This window comes from Schistocerca americana, chromosome 5 (genome assembly GCF_021461395.2).
Source record: "Schistocerca americana isolate TAMUIC-IGC-003095 chromosome 5, iqSchAmer2.1, whole genome shotgun sequence".
NCBI lineage: Eukaryota > Metazoa > Arthropoda > Insecta > Orthoptera > Acrididae > Schistocerca > Schistocerca americana.
In genome coordinates this window covers 502,304,504-502,326,540 of record NC_060123.1, presented here as the reverse complement: position 1 = coordinate 502,326,540, position 22,037 = coordinate 502,304,504, and the positions used below count along the sequence as shown (strand labels likewise).

General features: G+C 39.6%; 1 protein-coding gene across 1 annotated transcript in view; it reads right to left on the bottom strand.

Annotated features, from left to right (window-relative positions):
* The window catches only part of LOC124615774 (spatacsin), a 395,474-nt gene that overhangs the window by 189,746 nt on the left and 183,691 nt on the right, over window positions 1–22,037 (bottom strand). Inside the window, exon 17 of the mRNA XM_047143873.1 lies at window positions 14,575–14,738. Within this exon, the coding sequence (XP_046999829.1) occupies window positions 14,575–14,738 (164 nt within the window). The remainder of the gene's footprint in view (window positions 1–14,574; window positions 14,739–22,037) is intronic.

The following is a 22,037-nucleotide window of genomic DNA, read 5'->3' as shown; positions in this document are numbered from 1 at the left end:
TAGTTGTTTGTGAGTATAATATTTACAACATGCTTTGAAGTTGAGGATTTGCAACCAGAGACACCACAGCTGGGTGATATGTAACTATAGCATAGTGCACTGATGTAAGAAGAGTTTAAACAAGATTTGTTACAGTAAACTGGTGGCAGATACATTACTTAATATCTGACTACAAAAATGTGGGTAAGATTACAGGGAGGCTGACAACTCCTTGTGTTCCACATATTAGGAGAGGATGAAACAAAATCTTGTGAAAGGTATAAAATACATTTTGTAGAATTAGAGAATTATGGTAAACCTTCCACAATAAAACTTTGAAGTTCAGCCATAGTTTTCAAAGCAAAACTGTACAATTTGAGCTACAAACCAAAAATTATGGTGCAATCCAAATCAGTTTTTGAACCAGACTACACATAAGCAAATGGCATGTGGGGGGGGGGGGGGGGGGAAGGGAAACTTATGAAACAATTGTATGGAACCAGAAATTGCATGACCTTACTGTGTGTATTTGGAATATCATAAGTACATAGAAAGATTTTTGACAAGATTTTGCTAATGTACTGTACACTGAAAAAAAAAAAAAGATACTGGTTCCTTCAAAAGAGATAGAAAACCAATATAAGAAAATTAAATATATTAAGACAATATAGCACCCACAAAAATTCCTTCAGGCAATAAAGTGGAATTAAGAGTAACACATATCTACAAACTTATATCAAGTTGTGACAATTATGAAACACATAATTTTCACATTGTGTTAGATTCATCTAACAACAATTTCAGGACAACCAGTGAGATGGTATTGCACAACTAGGGTAGAGAACCAAAAAGAAAGTGAGAGACATGCAGTACCATAAGGCTGCATGTGATAAAATTGTTAAGCATTGATCACCTATTATAGGGTGTTCAACCTAGAATTTATACACCTTATTCTCCAGATGGCTGCACAAAGAATAGGATAAAATACATTATTTTTAATAAAAATAATATCTATATTTAAAAATCATAAAGGATCATACTAATTTCAACTTACCAGAGGTTAAAACACGACCAGTTTCGGGCTCTTATACACCAATCTTCAAGTGTTGCACTAAAAATAGCAAGAGAGGGGAGATAATTTTTCCATGCAGCAATAATCATAAAAAACAAAACAAAAATCCATAAAAAATTTAAAAACTTTGAATGACTGCCGGTCGGCCAAGGTGCTGTGAAACCTAAGTCAATGCCAAAGTGACATCAGACAGTACCTGGGTAAAGAAATATGCAAAGAGTACCTGGACACTTAAACAGTTCTCTACCGCCCTGTTCGACATGTTCCTTTACCATGCATAATGCACTTTTAACATTTTTCATGTAACTTTCTATGTAATTGTTTCTCTCGCATTTTAAATGTAAATCACTAATTCAAATTGCCAATGGCCACGCTAGTGGCCCCACGTTCTTCTTCCCGTCAACAAATAGCAGTACTCTGGTAACTCTGCTTTACCAGTTTGCTTCCTTCTTTGCGTCTGTCACTCCAGGTTCTGCACTTGTTGGTTGCATTCGGGGTTCTTCGAATACTTCATTACCCAGGCAGTCGTCCGTAGTACTATTAGGTGTCAATTTTATGTTGACTTAGGTTTCACAGCACCTATCCTGATTGGCAGTTTTTAAATATTTTTTATGGATTTTTTTATGGGTATTGCTGCATGTAAAAATTATCTCCAGTCTCTTGCTATTTTCAGTACAACACCTGAATATTATGTGTTAAATAAAAGAACCTTAAAACTGGAACTGTATTTTCAACCTCTGGCATAATGCTCAGTAGCGGATGTTCCTCTGACAGGATTGTTTGTAATTTCAACTTACTGGATATTATCTTTTTGTTTAACCCTCCATTTACCAAGCTTTTCACACCACTGTTTTACCGAGCGGGGTATTTGCACTCCCCCAAAAGAGTTTTGTGTTTTATTGTAATATTTGTTTTCAGATTTCATTATTTCCATTGAATGGGTTTATTTAGTACTGAAAAACAGCTTTTCAGGTTATTAGAAGTATTTAATGAGATCACAGATACAAAGTACAAAAATTTTTTTATATCTTTCACTAAATTCAGTACTCAATGAACAGAAAATTAATAATCTATGTACCTCAACAGTCACTGCAGTAAAATAACATAAGACTTTTTTCAATTTTTCAGTCAAGTACATTTTTGCACTGCATGCACTTCACAGTAACAGTTTCTTCTCTGTGTATATTACGAACAGGTTTCTTGCACGTTACACAACAGAATCTTGTTTTCCGATCTTCGTTTCTGTTATATCCTAGCCAGTAATGCCACCCGAGCCCGCTGCCAAAAGGTTGGCAGCATCAAAGTCTGTACGCCGTCCGCATAAGCAGCGCCAGTGAGACAGGAAATCGCCGCTAGTCTGCGCGCCTCACCGCTGGCTTCTAGTTTCTTAAGCGTTGGAGTCGCGAGCGCTAGGACAGTTCTGTATTCGCCGCTCAGTTGTATACTCGCCTCCGAATTGTGTACTTGCTAGTCAGTTGTGTGTTCATCGCAGCAGAGTTGTTGTTTGTCGTCAGCCGACGCTGACCTAGCCGCTCCGACTCGAACTAGACAGATTTCTGTAGACACGGAGTTCACTAATGTGTTGCTGTATCTTCGTTAATAAAGATAAGTACCGACTTTTATTTAATCAGAGTGTTTGGGTTTTCATCTTTCTGTTCACTGTTCCAGCGGACCGGTCGGCCCGCTATTAAAGTGTGGCGGTGACTTCGTAAGCCGTTTCTACAGCGAATTGCTTGTCGCTACGAACGCCGCCACAAAAGTTTCTCTTGCAATCTTGACATTGTTGTGGCATTGGTAACTTGGAACAATGGGCCTGGATCACTGCCGTAGGAATTGCAGTACCACAAGCTTTCAGTGCATCTTGTACATCTTTATGAAGACCATTGATATTTTTGGCTCTTTCTTCCATGTTGCCTTTGCCGAGTCTAAATGCCAGTACAGTCGTGAAGAGTTTATGTCAGCTTCGGTTATTCTTTTGTCATTTAGGAAATCTTTGAACGTACAGAATATATGCATTCAGTGCTACAATATCTATTATTTCCATGAAGATTCTTAGTGGCCACTACCTTGTTCCTCTAACAAAACTGTATTCTCTTGTCATTTTGTCCCCATGATCTACAGCAACTTTGGTTTTGTTGTAGTGCTTTATGATTTCGGGTTTGTGTTCATTTTCTTCACCACTCAGTTGCCTCTCATTATGTTGAGTAGAGAGTAGTATTACTGCCTTTCCATTCTTTGGAACATAGGAAACTAGGGTCAAGTCATTTGTGAAACCAAACATTGAAGAGTGAACTTCTCTCTTTCTGTTTGGCAAGAATTCCTTCGGAATCTCTTTCTTATTGGAACGCAAGGTACCAACCAATGTCGTGTTTCATTTTAGTAGTTCAGCAGCCAATGGAAAGCTGGTGAAAAAATTATCAGTTGTTACACCATGACCATTATTCAGAAATGGTTTCATCAGATCCGAAATAACTCTCAGTCCTTGATTCACTTCCCAAGTATTGTCCACCATTCCAGTGTAAATTTGGATCTGTAATAAGTAAGATGTCTTCACATCAGCACAAACCCAAATTTTAATGCCATACTTGCCAGGCTTGCTCTTCATATAAGCCCTAAAAGGGCAGTTTACTTGGTACGTTGCTAATCATTCATCAATAGTCACGTATTCATAAGGATAGAAGTTCTTGCACAAGTTAGACTGAAATTTGTCGAACACTACCCTGATGGCGTTCTCTGTGCTCTTGTGTCTCTGTTGTCAAATCACAAGAATTTCAGTATAGACCAAAATCGGTTTCTTGACTTGGCAGCAGAAAAGAATGGTTGCCAAATGGCAACATTACCTCCCCACAGATCGGAAGCACTTGTGCGGTGTCCATTAGCTCGACCAGCTCCTATTAGAATTGCTAATACAGCGTACACTTCAGTTGCATTTATATCTCTCCATGTCGTTTTGTTCAAAGAATGAGCTGCATTCCACAAAGAAATTACTCGTTTTGTAGTGCCCCCAGAATTTTACGAAAGTCTGGAGACACTTGTGTTCCAGCCGTTTCAAACACGCGTTACTTTAAAGCAGGGCGTAAGGATGAGCATGGGATACAGCACCCATGTATTGTTTGTGCAGGCGAAACTGAAAGGGAGATAATTCGTTGGCGCTGGCAAGTGTTCAGCGCGACCTGCCAACAGTAAGCAAACATGGCCCGGAAGCTCCGTGGCCGACTGAAAAGAGTAAAGTAGCATTGTATAGTTAAAAAACAAATGGAGAGACTAAAAATAGTGACTGTTTATTAGAGGTTGAACTGCTGTTGAGAGTACGTGGACTGGACGTGGATAGTCAGCCATGATAAAAGCTTATGGATTAATTGTGTTCAAAAATGTGTAATTAACTGATTCTGGGTGTCTGGTAATATGTGGGCTTACATCATAAAGTTTAGTTGTTTTTTTTTGTACAAAGTGGAAATAAATATGTTCTGGTACATTGAATGATATTCCAAGAGTAGCGTATTTTTTAAATAAGAAGAAAGAGAGAGAGAGAGAGAGAGAGAGAGAGAGAGAGAGAGAGAGAGAGAGTGAAAATTTCCCCTGCCTAGCAGTGAAATCTTTGGAGAAGCATCCGGTGCTAGCAGAAGACATTTGCACTGCAAGAAAGCAGAACCAGCATTCTTCAACAAGTAAGTCCACAAAAATGCATAAGCTGTATAGAGAGAGCTTAACATTACACCGGGCCGCTGCAAGAACGTGGCGATCATAAAGAAAGGACCTGAGAAAGAAGGGGAAATATTAAAGAAGAAAAAAATATAGCAACCGAGCGATTCCGTGATACTTATCCAGAAATATCGTCTTGATAAATGGTGAAATGATTAAGGGAATCAAGAAAATCGCACAACACTGCAGTTAGTCTCAAATCGCTGACGCCGCCGCACACCAATGCCGATGCCGCCATACACCAACACCAATGCCACCGCACACCAATGCCACCGCACACCAACGCCGATGTCGCATCACACCAACGCGGACACAGCTGTCCACAAAAGCCGACATTGTCGTCCACCTACGCTGATGCCACCGTACATCAGTGCCAACGCTGCCTTCCACCGACACCGGGTGAGCTACTACTGACCTTTAATTGTTTGTGAAGTGTGGGGGGTTGTGGAAATAAGCGAGTGTACTTTTTATGATAACTAGACTAAAGGCAAAACAAAACACAATGGAAAAAGAAAATCAATCCATAGAGTCTGTTGGGGCTATGGGAATTGAAAAACAAGGGGCCAGATTTAGGCAAATTAATGAGGTTTATCAAAGCGCAGTTTGAATCACAGAACACAAAACAGGACAAACTGAAGGCAGAATTAAACTCTAAGTTAGATTTGTAAAACACAAAACTAGGGGCTCAAGTTAATATCCTAAGTAATCAGATGCAAGAATGGAAAAAAGAATTGAAAAAAGAATTGCCCGATTCCCTGAGTGAACAGACAAATATTTTATTTAAGGATTTAGAACAAAGAAATGAAGCTCATCTAAAAGGGTTAGTTAAAAAATTAGAATATGATGTAGACTGTAAATGTAGTAATTTGGAAACACAATTTAACAAAAAATATGACTCTTTGAAAAACGTATGTAATGTTACATTTGATGTGGTCGAACGAGAATTAGCTATGCTAAAAACCAATGTCCAGAAACAAGATAAGTTGCTCCCCCTAGTACAGGCGCAAATTTCAGAGGTCAAATCACGGGTGGAAACTGTAGATCAGAACTTCAAAGAAAAGTTAATGACTGCAGAGCTTATAAATTTGAATGGCTTAGAAGAACAAGTAGAAGAATTAATAGGACAAAAGGTTGAAGAGAAACTAAGTGTTGATATCTCTTCACCTATAGTAACTTCCGATTTAGATAACACCAAGAAAGACTTAGAAACTTCAAGGAAAGAATTCAAGCTTATGTAGGAGAAACTAGAGAAAGGTACAGTTTCCCAAAATATTATATTCATTAAGGACATGATAACTGATTTGCAATGGGGATCAAATTCAGGCTTGTCAAGACAGTTTCCCAAATTCCAACCAGATGGGCAGTTACACCCATCCATTTTTTAAAACAGTTTAACCAAGCCATACCTAAAAGTTGGGAGGATGATAAGAAAATAGAGTTTGCGGTAGGTTATTTGGAGGGTGAAGCTTCAGAATGGGGCACAGTAAATATTGAAAACATCCTGGAAAGATTTTCAGAGAAAGTTTAAGGAAAAATATTGGTCTTCAAGTGCACAAGAGAAGTTGATCTCAGATTTGTGGGATCCTAAATACTATAGTAATGCCGGGGGTACAATGCACAAGTATTTTGATTGGCATTTGACAAGGGCGAAATATGTAAGACTGTATCCTATTAAGAAGGCTAATGCGCAAACCCTGATCAAGTGTTTGCAAGAATATTTTATAGCTACAAGTAAACCGAGGCGTTTTCTTTCTGATAATGGACCTCAGTTTACCAGCCATGAAGTTAAGGAATTTTTAGCCTGGGAAAATACACGACACATTTTAATATCCAACTAAATCCATCTTCAAACCCTTGTGAAAGAGTTCAAATGGTTCAAGTGGCTCTGAGCACTATGGGACTTAACATCTGAGGTAATCATCAGTCCCCTAGAACTTAGAACTACTTAAACCTAACTAACCTAAGGACATCACACACATCCATGCCCGAGGCAGGATTCGAACCTGTGACCGTAGCGGTCACGCGGTTCCAGACTGAAGTGCCTAGAACCGCTCAGCCACACCAGCCGGCCTTGTGAAAGAGTAATGAAAGAGATTGGTAGGTTGTGCCGCACTTATTGCCACGACACTCATACCTCATGGGCGGAAAGAATTAAAGATTTTGAGCTTATTCTAAATGAGCTACCGCATTTGTCTACAGGAATGATGCCCGTAGAAGCCATTGGTAAGCCATTTATAGGAGAACCTCTAATTAAGTGTTTTCGTGGATGGAGCAAAAAGCTGCTGATCACCAAGCAATTCAGGAAAGAGTTGGTAGAAACTTACATAGGAGCACCCAAAAAATGGTAGATAAATACAATGTAACCACAACTGAACCAGAATACCATGTAGATGACTTAGTAAAACAACACTTTTGAAGTTCAGCACTGAAAAAAGAAACACACAATTTTTTTCTGAAATCCGTAGGACCTTATCGTATTCAATCAATAGTACACCAAAAAACCCTATATTTAGTAGATCCTAGGACGGGAGAGGAAAAGGGAATGTATAATGTTAAGGATATAAAACGATATGTACAAAACCCCCAGGGACGTTGACGTTCCGTGTGAATGGGCGGTGTGACATCCACCAGTTCCCGAGTTGGGTTCAGTGTTACTTCCACATTAGTTTTCCTACACTGAACTCCCTTCAAATCTTTGACTATCCTATAATCTATTTATAACCCTTAAGCTATCCTATCATATTAGTATTAAAAGAGACCAATTGTGACTACACGATTATGACTAATTTAAGGAGTCACAATAAACAGTAACCTCTAAGCATGAGATAAAACTAACAGGGTAACATTCTAACAGGAAATATAATATGATGGTACTGTTTAGGAAGAATGATACCAAGATGACATAAACTGAACATGTGTATGAAATATAGAGTGAAGTGACTAACTGAATAACTATTTGATTATAGTGTATATAATTTCTATTTTTATAGAATGTTTTATATTTTTTGTAAAGTATGATGTGATTGGGGAGGGTTTATATCTAATTTTGAAAGGGGTGGGTAGCATAGGCACAGACACGACCTACACACCACGCCCTTCATACAACCCTCGCAAACAAGTGTGACTGGTTCGTCATAGTTTGCCATTCCATAGGAGTTGCTAAGACCTTTTCTTTGGGGACTTCAAAGGTGACGGTGAGAATGTCCGTTCTGCAGGAGACGCCGAACATCATACCTCCTCCGGCTTCTCACTTAAGTACCAGCAAAGTGGGGATCCTGGGGAAGGGGGGTGGGAAGGGTTTCCTGTCTTTGCAGCTGTCTTCTTTCTTTCTTCGATCTCAGCAACCAATTCTTTTATTTTCTTTCTTACTTCTCTTAAGAGTACCAATCTATCTTTCCCTCTGTCCACATTCATATACTTCTATTGCTGAAGTCCTTCTCTTTTCCGTGATTTCTATAAATCTTCAACTAAGAACCACAGTGGGCTGAAGAATCAGGACGCATGATCACACTTCCACACTCAAACAAGTAAATAAAAAGACGCAGACAACCGTCGCAGATAAGGGGGGAAGAAGTGCTCAGGAAGGGCTTGAGCACATGTGCTAAGTAATGACGGTTGCACACCTCAAGTGAAATGGTATAGTAAGCTTAAGCTAAAGGAACAAGGGGGGACGAAGTGTATATCCACCTATGTTCATAGCTGTAGCAGCGCAAAGTAATATGAATGGAGATAAAAAGAAATAGATATTAAGCCAGAGGTATCGAGTCAAATAAGTTTCTGATGAATAATAGGATTGTGCAGACCGAATAGCCCGAAGAAAAGAAATAAAGTTACAACAATGGACGAAACATATTTAGTTATTGAGGCTATATCAGTGAGCTGTAAGCAATGAACAAGCGAAGAATTTAAGCAGGTAGGCTGAGGGACTTAGGAGGAGGAAAGGAGAGGTAGACAGAAATTTTACCAGGAAATTTTAAATAAAATAATGTGCAGAGGAGTACGAAAGAGGCAAGACTATGAATCATTGTTAGAGAAGATAGGGAGGGTGCATCCGATATAGATGAAATGAGAGAAAGAGAGGCAGGTAGGCAGACCCGGAGGCTGACCTATACTGTGCGGGCAGGGGCACCAAAAAGGGGATTGACCTGTACCATAGTTTAGTATAAATGGAAGGGGCATACCTACCCAAGGATGAGGAAGAAGATGTTTTCATAGTATCAACCCTCACGTAGATTGGAACCCAAAGGGAAAGGGTGGTATAGTCCTTGCACCACTGTCTGCAGTAGACAGTGTATTGCAGTAGACAGTGGAAATTTGGAACACTTCTTGACATAAATGAAATTTCTGTTGCTGTTGCTGTTGCTTATGTAATTTTGCAACTATGTATTACCTCAATAGTAAAATAATGACATAAAGTTATTATTTAACATTCTTTATGCCTGAAGTTCAGTTCTACAAATCCATTCAGTTGTTGGTGTACTATTTTCTTTCAAGATTATGGCAACAACAAGAACAGAACTGCTGTTACAATAGTTAATTATCCTTAGATGCCATATTCTTTGCCTTTCAGTAGGCGTGAACATCCAACACACACAGCCAAATGCAACTAGTGAAAGTTTAATTAAAAACTTTTCTCCACTGTATCACTTTTGTAAGTCGGCTCTCTTCACTGTGTCAAATTGCAGTGCACCATGAGCCTGATGTGGCAGTTCCATATAACGACATAAACCATAACATAAGACAGCAACTGATTTCATATTCAAAATGAATAAATCCTAAGTTCAAAATATAATTTCTCTGGAACTACTAACTGGGTTATGGAGTGTGAAATGCTGTTCAATTTTCTCCTTTTTAACTACGATACTAGCAGCAGAAATTACTAAAGATACATTTTAAAAAGTAAATTTCATACCTGTAGCCTTGCAATTAACATAGCAGTGAAAAGGGACAATACGCCAATTACTGAAGACTTTTTCACAATTTGTTTGGATGAAAACAGAAATGCAATACCTTAAACAATCAGGCAATACCTCAAGTGGTCAGCTTAGCTGAAACACCCTGTATATAACAACCACATCACAATGTAATAAAACACATGTTCTTGAATGACACTGAGGGCCCAGAATAAGGTGTATTACATACTTTGCATCATTCTCCCACTCCCGTTCTGGTCATAATGTTAGTTTCCACACACCAGAAGTCTTTGGGCCAGTGCCTGTGCTTGTTGAGCTCATTTCCACTAACTCTGTCTTTGAACAATACAGTCTGCAAAGCTATATGACATATGCATGAGATGGCTATGCACAGTGCATTGCAAGGCACCCACTCAGAAATGAAAGTTTCGTCTGTCAGCATATAGCATACTGAAATAAGGATTTTACAGTTAGAAGCAGGGAAGGTCTTCCTGTAAACAAATTATTATGGCTGCAGAACCCTATGATAAAAAAGTTCCATTCTTTTGCCTTTCCATATTTCATACATATTGCAACATCTCTTGTTACAACACTCTTTTAAATTTAATTACATGAACACCCTTACCTGAACATTCAAGTACTCATTAGTAGTATATGTTAATTTTAACCTTTGTACCAAATTTGAAACATAAATTGCACAGCTAACACTGAGAAACAACCCAGCACAGACAGTATATGGTCAGCAGCTGTTCTGTCGCATACTGACACATTGTTAGTAGAAGAGAGGAAATGGGGAGTGGCCCATAAGCAGCCAGGTCTAAATATGTCGCACACTTGCTTGTGGCACTTGACATCCTCCAATATGAGGTGTGTTCAAAAAGTAATGACCCTTCTTCTTTCCTATGTGAACCAGTGAAGCACAGGAGACTTTCTTCATTGGAGATGTGGTGGAGACATTCACACCCAGTCATGAATTTTTTCCTACAGACAGACAGTTTCAGTCACTGGTAGTTAGCCTATGAGTCAGGACATGTAAAGAGTCTGGTTGTAAAATGATGGAATGAACTGAGCACTAAAATTTTGCCAAAAGCATGGTGATACCCAAGTGAAAACCATTTGCAAGATTCAGACCCTCAACAAGCCAAAATGACAATGTAATTGCGCAAGTGCAGACTTTGGTCATGAAAGACCATCACATTATGAGAACATGCAAATGAGATATGGGTAAGCATGAACTGGTACATTTAATTTTGATTGATGATTTGTGCTGAGGAGAATTTCCGATAAATTTGTGCCAAAACTGCTGACAATGGAGCAGAAGCAAAACCACCTGGAAATCATACAGAAAATGCTTGACAATGTAAACGGTAATACCAACTTTCTGAACACCTTGGTAGCAGGTTATGAGATATCAGTTTATGGGCATGATACAAAAACAAAGATGCAGTCATCACAGTGGAAACATCTGATATTCTTGAGGCCAAAAGAAGCATGTCAAGTCCGTGGCAATGTCAAGGTCACGTTGATCGTTTTCTTTGATTCTCATGGGTTGTTGCAGCATGAGTACACAACACAAGGCCAAACAATCACAAAGAAATACTGCCAGCAGGTCCTTAGTCATTTCCATGATGCAGTGCAGTGCAAATGATTGGATCCTTGGCAGCAAAAACTTAGCAGCTTCATCCTTATAACATTCCCACCAATTCTGCACATCTGATTCAGACTTTTCTCACCAAACATTACATTTCTGTGGTTCATTAGATTCCCTACTACCCTGATGTGGCTCTGCATGGCTTTGGTTATTTTTCAAGCTAACAATGCCCCAAGAGTTACACAATTTGAATCAAAGGGAGACTTCATGAGAAATGTGACAATCCAGCTGATCTTAATTCCAAAAGACATGTTCCAGAATTTTTCCAACAATGGTAAGAGTGTTGGGAGAAGAGAGTGCATTCTCAAGAAGACTACTTTGAAGGGGACGAAAGTTTCGTACTTACAAACCAATAAACGTTTTTCTGCCAACCTAAAATATTATTTTTTTGAACACACAATGTGTATCTGCTTTCATTTAGGAGCCAAAATTGAACTAGTTTTCTCTTCTAACCACTGCAAAATTTCTGCATTCTTTGTTGTTTGAATGATTACTGGCATTATCCATGTTGGTCAGGCAATAATCCTGTAAATCGCATCATAAATCCTATGTATCTATGTTTAAATTAACCACTATTCACATCCTCATGTTAACTGCTAGACTCATCAGATGTAAGAGGATAAGTCAATTATTGTCTGCAAAATAGTTACAAAATTTTATTGTATTCATATAGGAAACTTACAAGTACATCATTTTTCGACATAGTCTCCTTGCGTTTCAACGCACTTGGTCCATCACTGAACAAGCTTTCTGATGCCATCATAAAAGAAGGTTCTCGGTTGAGCTGCGAGCCAGGAATGCACAGCTTTTTTCACTGCTTCGTCTGAGGCAAATCGAGAGCCCCTTAATACCTGTTTGGGTGGACCAAACAAGTGATAGTCAGAAGGGGCAAGATTGGAACTATATGGAGGATGATCCAGTACTTCAAATTTGAGTTTCTGGAGCGTTTCAGCTGTGTGGGTAGCAGTATGCAGACGGACATTGTCGTGCAACAACACAACACCTTTTGACAGCTATCCTCGGTGTTTTCTTCGAACTGCAGGCTTTAGCCTGGCAGTAAGCATCTCACTGTAACGTACACTGTTTGTTGTTGTGCCCCTTTCCCCCTAATGTTCCAGTACTGGACATCCCGAAAAACCATAAGCATCAGTTTTCCTGTGGACGGTTGAGTCTTGAACTTTTTCTTGCATGGAAAATTTGGATGTTTCCATTCCATACTCTGCCTTTTACTCTCCGGCTCATAATGAAGGATCCAAGTTTCATCACCAGTAATGATTCTGTCAAAGAAGTTGTCCCCTTCATTATCACAGTGATCCAAATGTTTTTTTGCAGATGTCCAAGCACGTTTGTTTATGCAACTGTGTGAGTTGTTTTGGGACCCATCTTGGACAGACTTTATGAAACCCAAGTCTGTTGTGGATGATTTCATAGGCAGAACTGTGACTAATCTGCAGACAATGTGCCACTTCGTCAATAGTTAATTGTCTGTCTAAGAGAATTTTTTCACGTGAATGCTCAATGGTTTCTTCATTTGTGGAGATAAATGGTTGTCCGGCTCCTTCATCATGCGTAACACTTGTGCGAGCATTTCGGAATTTTTCAATCCATTTGTAGACACTCTGTTGTGGCAAAACACTGTTCCCGTACTGTTGCGAAAGTCTTCAATGAATTTCAGCCCCTGATACACCTTCCGAGCACAAAAAAGAAACAAATCAATGAACATTGCTCTTCTTTGGTGCAAATAGACAGCAGAGCAGCCATGATTACCAGCATGGCAGAATAATGAAACTAAACTAGCAGCTTGAAAATTGAAAAGATATAACAACAAATAAACAAAACATGCACCATCAACGTAAAACGACAGTACTACCAAAATAAACAAAAATATAATTAAATTGCGGATAATAATTGACTTACCCTCGTATATGTTAACTCTGCACGTGTGATAAAGGCTTAGTCTGATGATGATGATGATGATGATGATGATGATGATGATGTGTGAGACATAATAAACCTATGTTCTTTGACAGTTGGCACTTTCAAACCACCATTGCTCTTTGAATCCTGGCATATGTGCTTCTTGGTATGATTCTCATTGTGTCAGGTCTTATTGAGATAAATAGTATGGTGATCACGTTATTTCCAGATGTTGAGCATTTTTCTTAGCAAACTGCCCTAGCTGCTACAATATTGGATATATTCATCAGATTGCATTTTACACCATTGAATTTTCTGTAAGTGAACCACAAAGTTTTCAGAATAATGCCAATTACATGGCAGCTTTCAGTTAAATCTATTGTGTATGATATCTGCCGTCTCTTGCTGCATAGGATACTTGCTGTGATCTTAACATTTCAATATAGTGGAGTGAACAACACTTTTTTAGAAACCATCTAAATCAGTGACAGTTCTTCTTCCAATAATATCTGTCTTCTGAGACTGAAATTTCAATTATTGTTCAAAGATTTCCATTATCTGTGCCACTGTACATTTCCTGCTCTGTTGTAGCATGCAGTGCAGACAAGTTTTCCTCTCTTCTTCTTGCATATGACTGCCTTTGTTTGACTGTGTGTCTTATAAATGAGTCTTTTTGACTCACAAACAGAAATCCCTTAATACAATTCAGTCAACAGTTGCACAGCTATTTCTATCTCACTTTAACAGTTTCAACAGATTCATCTGTCATTTTAAGATGCTTAGTATTGGTTTAGCAATATCTTCTTCACAGAAGCACAATGCCATGACATGTGCCAAAATGCACATACAGTATGTGATCGTTACAAACACCGATAGACAGATTGATAATTTATAATAAATGTATCACATTCATGTAGATCTTCAAATTGTTGTGCTAGCAGCACCTCATTTAACAGTGAACAGCAATTGTATACCATTAAAATACCACATGCTGCCCTCCCCCTTTCCCCTACCCAGGATTTTTAGTGTGTTGTTCAGGACACTCCCTCCTACCATTGTGAAAAAAAAATTATGACTATATTATTTTTTTCACATATCAACCTTTTTGACTTTGTTGATTGGACTAATTGTCTGCATGTTGCCGTATTTTTCACTGAGAAAGGGCATTAGAATTGTCAAACTCACTTGTCCCATAACATGCTGAGGGGTTGCAGTTATGAGGCCTGTGACACACACAAGTGATTAAGCTAAACTAAGAGCTTCCTCCAGTTAAACATATTTACAAGTAAAATGTTGCTCTGTAGTTGATATAAATAAAGAAAGATTAATACTAACTTACTCCCTTTTTAAATCCAATCTTAGAGTAATATTGCTTTCTTGAATCTTGAGTCAATTTCCTTGCTGCTATGCTTTCTTGTGACTTGGTTGTGATGTTGCTTTCCACTGCATGATATAAATGTTCTTGCAGTGTCTTGGATTTAAAGCTTTTTGTCAGTTCCAGCACCTTCACAAACATACAAAAATGTATAAAGAACAGAAAAGAAAAAGATCAGCTTCTAGGTAACTCAGGATATCACACGAGGGCTGGAAAAAATGTCTACATCTACATCTACATCTACATCCACATCTACATCCATACTCCGCAAGCCACCCAACGGTGTGTGGCGGAGGGCACCCCACGTGCCACTGTCATTACCTCCCTTTTCTGTTCCAGTCGCGTATGGTTCGCGGGAAGAATGACTGTCTGAAAGCCTCCGTGAGCGCTTGAATCTCTCTAGTTTTACATTCGTGATCTCCTCGGGAGATATAAGTAGGGGGAAGCAATATATTTGATACCTCATCCAGAAACGCACCCTCTCGAAACCTGGCGAGCAAGCTGCACCGTTATGCAGAGTGCCTCTCTTGCAGAGTCTGCCACTTGAGTATGCTAAACATCTCCGTAACGCTATCACGGTTACCAAATAACCCTGTGACGAAATGCGCCGCTCTTCTTTGGATCTTCTCTACCTCCTCCATCAACCCGACCTGGTACGGATCCTACACTGATGAGCAATACTCAAGTATAGGTTGAACGAGTGTCTTGTAAGCCACCTCCTTTGTTGATGGACTACATTTTCCAAGGACTCTCCCAATGAATCTCAACCCGGTACCCGCCTTACCAACAATTAATTTTATATGATCATTCCACTTCAAATCGTTCCGCACGCATACTCCCAGATATTTTACAGGAGTAACTGCTACCAGTGTTTGTTCCGCAATCATATAATCATACAATAAAGGATCCTTCTTTCTATGTGTTCGCAATACATTACATTTGTCTATCTTAAGGGTCAGTTGCCACTCCCTGCACCAAGTGCCTATCCGCTGCAGATCTTCCTGCATTTCGCTATAATTTTCTAATGCTGCAACTTCTCTGTATACTACGGCATCATCCGTGAAAAGCCGCATGGAACTTCTAACACTATCTACTAGGTCATTTATATATATATTGTGAAAAGCAATGGTCCCATAACACTCCCCTGTGGCACGCCAGAGGTTACTTTAACGTCTGTAGACGTCTCTCCATTGATAACAACATGCTGTGTTCTGTTTGCTAAAAACTCTTCAATCCAGCCACACAGCTGGTCTGATATTCCGTAGGCTCTTACTTTGTTTATCAGGCAACAGTGCGGAACTGTATCGAATGCCTTCCGGAAGTCGAGGAAAATAGCATCTACCTGGGAGCCTGTATCTAATATTTTCTGGATCTCATGAACAAATAAATCGAGTTGGGTCTCACACGATCGCTGTTTCCGGAATCCATGTTGATTCCTACAGAGTAGATTCTAGGTTTCCAAAAACGACATGATACTCGAGCAAAAAACATGTTCTAAAGTTCTACAACAGATCAACGTCTGAGATATAGGTCTATAGTTTTGCTCATCTGCTCGACGACCCTTCTTGAAGACTGGGACTACCTGTGCTCTTTTCCAATCACGTGGAACCTTCCGTTCCTCTAGAGACTTGCGGTACACGGCTGTTAGAAGGGGGGCAAGTTCTTTCGCGTACTCTGTGTAGAATGGAATTGGTATATGTAATGAGACAAACTATTTTTCCCTGATATGGCTGAATTGACAGAGGTACTTATAGTTACACTTCTTCAATATAATCACCCCCACTATTTATGACCATTTGTTATATGTCTGGAAGACATCGTATACCATCTGTGCTTCTATTTCTGCTGATGTCCTGTACTGACCATATAGCATAGATAATGTCACCTCTGGTGGTGTACCAGATCTCTCGAAATTGTTCTTTCACTTTGGCGGAAAGATCACATTCCCAGAGGTTCATGTTAGATGAGTGTGGTGGACGTTCCAGACCCTGCCACTGCCAGCAACACAAAAGGTCATGGACAGCAACATCAGTATGGCATTGTGCATTGTCAAGCAGAATGATGGGATGCTGTTCCATGAAATGTCGTCTCTTTTGCCTGAATTCTGGATGAAGGTGGTGTTGCAGGAATGTGCAGCAGTAGGCAGTGTCTATCGTCACCTTTGGTGGTACAGCAAGATGCAGTATTACACCTTCAGTATCATACACCACAATCAACATCACCTTCCCAGCACTTGGTGTACCAAGCACTTTCTGTGAACAAGGAGAACCAGGATGCCCCCATTCAGTGAACTGGCATTTCAAGTTTGTTTCATAAGAGCATGCCCAGATTTTATTGATAGTGACAAAGCATTGAAGGAAGTTGTCATCTCTGCTTTGATAACACCCCAAAAAATCCTGTGCAATGGTACAGCAGTGCCATTGTTGCACCTCAGACATTTAATGGGATATCCAATGTGCTGCAGCTTTGCAGTATCCCAAAATGTGCAGAATGTGAAGCACAACATTGTAGCGTACTCCGAGTCCTGCTGCTAACTCACGCACATTCCAGCGTCAATCAGTGTCCAAAAAGGAAGCAGGGAGCTGAACTGCATTGTCTTCTATATGGATTATGCCATATGGGGGTGATCCTTCACAGCACCTCTGCCTAATCTGAACACTGTAACACATCATGCAACTGTGCTGTATGGCAATGCTGTGTCACCACACATTTCACACAGTCCCTGGAAACATTCTTGCATATTCCAACGTAGTGTCTCTTCAATTTTGAGACAAGAACATTACTCTTTCTTTGTAAACATGATGTTAGGGTGGTTGCACTACAGCTACGACATTCAAAGGTCTACACACTACAGTAGCCTGACAGAGGACTATCTCTGCTCACTGTACAAAACCATCTCACAGGCCTTCATTGTGTCAACACAAATTGCACATCGCCAACTTATTGGTTTGATGTTACAGAAGTGTTATCGCTACTTTGTATCGAGCCCTTGTATGGTCACTAATACATATAACTTTAAATACTTACTACAATCTAAAGAACAGTTTTTGGATATGATTTATTCTACCATAAACATGTCTTCAAGCCACTGCAGGCTCATCATCAGATGCAGGTATTACAAGAACATTATGCTGTGGACCAACTGTAACTATATGTCATGCTGATGACTGCAATGCCTTGTCGTATCCATATCAAATCTGTTCCTATATCGTACATTATCAAGCAATGTACACAACGATAACAGTATTTAGCTGCACTTGGTCTTAAAGTGTAAAACAAAGTGCAGCTAAATACTTTGTATAGTTGTGTACATAGCTTGATAATGTATGATATAGAAATGAGATGGATACCATATGGCAGTGTACTCTTCAGCACATCATCTAGCTGTACTTGATCCACAGCATAATGTTCTTGTAGTCTGATGATGAGCCTGCAGTGGCTTGAAAACATGTTTATGGAAGAATAAATCGTATCAAAAATAAATAAATAAAAAAACTGGTTGTATATTTGTTACCAGATAAATTGCCTATTAAAATCATAGTCACAGTTCATCATCCACAATGGATACACTAAAATTATATTTTGTATTTCTGGCCTACATAACTGATACCTGAATGAGATTTTCACTCTGCAGTGGAGTGTGCACTGTTATGAAACTTCTTGGTAGATTAAAACTGTGTGCCACACCAAGACTCAAATTCGGGACCTTTGCCTCTCGCGGGCAAGAGCTCTACCAACTGAGCTACCCAAGCACAACTCTCGCCCCATCTTCACAGCTTTACATTCGCCAGTACCTTGTCTCCTACCTTCCAAACTTCACAGAAGCTCTCCTGCAACCTTGCAAAACTAGCACTCCTGGAAGAAAGGATATTGCAGAGACATGGCTTAGCCACAGGCTGGGGGATGTTTTTAGAATGAGATTTTCACTCTGCAGTGGAGTGTGTGCTGTTATGAAACTTCCTGGCAGATTAAAACTGTGTGCCAGACCGAGACTCGAACTCAAGACCTTTGCCTCTCATGGGCAAGGGCTCTTGCTTATCTTCTCGGTCCTTACGCATGATGTATGTTGGCAGGAGTAGAATCATTTGGCAGTCAGCTTCAAATGCCAGTTCTCTAAATATTTTTAATAGTGTTTCTCGAAAAGAATGCTGCCTTCCCTCCAGCGATTCCCATTTGAGTTCTCAAACATCTCCGTAACACTTACATTTTGTTCAAACCTATCAGTAACAAATCTAGCCACCCTGCTCTGAATTGTTTTGATATCTTCCTTAAATCCGATCCCGAACACTCAAGCAGTACACAAGAATAGATCTCACCAGCATCCTATATGCAGTCTCCTTTACAAGTGAACAACTCTTCCCTAAAATTCTCCCAATAAACCGAAGTTGACCATTTGCCTTCCCTGTCACAGCTTTCACATGCTCATTCCACCTCCTCTCACTTTGCAACATTACGCCCAGATATTTAAATGACTTGACTGTGTCAAGCTGGACACTAGTAATACTGTATATGAACATTACAGTTTTGTACTTCCTACTCAATAGTGGCCAGTATTAACTGTATATATATTCTATACATTAGTTATTACTGAACAGTTATTTGCCACTATGAAAATGATAGAAGCAGTCTGAAAGTCTTTGCTGAGTTTAGAATGCACATCAAGTTTCATAATTTGCCAATGGAAAATGCTGTCCTCCTTCAGTTAAAGAGTACCATAGCATCCTACGATGAGCATAAATACCCAAAACATGCAGTATTAGTTGAAGTGACTTTAACCTACCAGGTATAGACTGGGAAGTCTACAGATTCATTGCAGGGGGCACGGACAGACAGTCGTGTGGAATACTACAGAACATATTTTCTGAAAACTGTCTTGGGCAGCTAGCTCAGCAGCCCACATGCAATGGAAAATGTTAGATCTTGTAGCTACAAACAGGCTAGATCTTATTAGCTACAAACAGGCTAGATCTTATCAACAATGTCAGTGTAGAAACAGGGAACAGCAATCATGATGACATTATAGCAACTATGGTTATGAAAGTTAATAAATCAGTCAAGAAGGCTAGCACCATGTTTCTTCTAGATAGAGCAGATAATCAGTTGTTATTATCTCACTTAGAGAGTGAACTGGTGTCACTTGGTTCCAGTAAGATGGATGTAGAGGGATTATTGGCAAAGTTCAAGTATATTGTAAATCGAGGTCTGGAGAGTTACTTGCCTAGTAAGTGGATGAATGATGGAAAAGGCTCACCATGGTTTAAAACAAAATTCAGAAGATGTTGACAATGCAGACACTGTTGCACTCCCAGTTCAAAAGAGAACACACAAATGATAACAAGCAAAGGTTAGTAGAGGTTCAGGCACCTGTGAAAAGATCTAGTTTACAACTACCACCGTGACTCCTTAGCAAAAGATCTAGCAGAAAACCCGAGTAAATTCTGGTTCTATGTAAAATTGCTAAGTGGGTCTAAAGCTACCATTTAATCCCTTGTTAACCTGTCTGGTGTGGCAGTTGAAGATAGCAAAACGAAAGCCAAAGTTTCAAATTTCACGTTCAAGAGAAAATTCACACAGGGGAATCGTACAAGCATGCCATCATTAGACCACATACTCCTGTATGTATGGCATAGAAACAAGCATCCCTGGCACAGAGAAACAACTGAAAGATCTGAAAGCAAATAAGTCACCAGATCTGGAAGGAATCTCAATTTGGTTTTACAAAGAGTACCCTACAGCATTGGCCCCTCGCCTAGCTTACATTTATCATGAATCTCTCACCCAGCACAAAGCACCAAGTAGGGTGACCAACTCTCATATCCCCTGGGATCACCCGCATTTGAACATATTTTTTCATAATCTCCTGGCTCCCATATTTTCAGGCTCATTGGGTAGGTGTTTTTTTTTTAATATTTTTCAAGCATTTAAATTTTGCGGGCATGGTCAGTATTCACTAAAATACTGGACATCAGAGACAACTGATTCTATATCAGCATTGCGTCTATCGACTATCTTAGAAATGGTCAAATGATGCTTCGCGGTTACATGACTTTGTTTCAGTGCCAGTGCTTACCGTGAATCGTTGTTCAAGATTTTATGGTGAGCAGTGAGGACAAACCTAAAATTGACTGAGGCGAAGTCAGTTGAAAAATATGTGCTCAGTATTTGCAATGTGTAATTAAGTAATTATCTTTTACAAACACAGCTTTGATTTTTGGTGAAATTTTGCCTAGATCTTAATCTTCCTCATTTTTTTGTCAAGTATATAAGTATCTCCCTAATTTTCTTTTAAAAAAGTGGGTCACCTTAGCCCAAAGTGACTGGAAAACAGAACAGGTGAGTCCTGTATATAAGAAGGGCAAAAGAGCAGATGCGCAACATTTTCTTGAGACTGAGAAGCTTATGCCCATGAATCAGCATGGTTTTAGAAAGCAATGCTTGTGTGAAACTAAGCTTGCCGTTTTCTCACATGATACACTGTGAACTATGAATGAAGGGCAACAGGCAGGTTTCATGTACCTAGATTTCTGGAAAGCATTTGACATAGTGCCCCATTGTAGGCTGTTAATGAAGGTACAAGCATATGGAATAAGTTCACAGATATGTGAGTGGCTCAAAGACTTCTTAAGTAATAGAACTCACTAAGCTGTCCTCGATGCCAAGTGTTCATCACGTCAAGGATATCATCAAGAGCGCCCCAGGGAAGTGTGATAGGACTGCTGTATTCCTCTACATAAATGAACAATTCGATCACAACTGAGTGAATGGTCAACTTTGGTTTACTGGGAGCATTTTAGGAAATTGTGGGTCATCTGTTAAAGGAGACCACATATAGGGACACTAGTGTGACATATTCTCAAATACTGCTTGAGAGTTTGTGATCGGTACCAAGTCGGATTGAAGGAGGACATCAACACAATTCAGAAGTGAGCTGCTAGATTTGTTACTGGTAGGTTCGAACAACACGTAAGTGTTATGGAGATTCTTTGGAAACTCAAATGGGAATCCCTGGAGGGTACGCAATTTTCTTTTCGAGAAACACTACTGAGAAAATTTAGAGAACTGGCATTTGAAGCTGACTGTCAAATGATTCTACTGATGCCAATATACATTGAGCATACGGACCACAAAGGTAAGGTATGAGAATTTAGGGCTCATTTGAAGGCATACAGACAGTCATTACAGTCATTTTTCCCTTGCTCCATTTGCGAGTGGAACAGGAAAGGAAATGACTAGCAGTTGTAGAGGGTACCCTTTGCCATGCACCATACGGTGGCTTGTGGTTCCCTTGCTCCATTTGTGAGTGGAACAGGAAAGGAAATGACTAGCAGTTGTACAGGGTACCCTTCGCCATGCACCATGCGGTGGCTTGTGGGATATCTGTGGGGATGCAGATATCACTCGATTCACAAAACTTGAGAGATAAGTAGA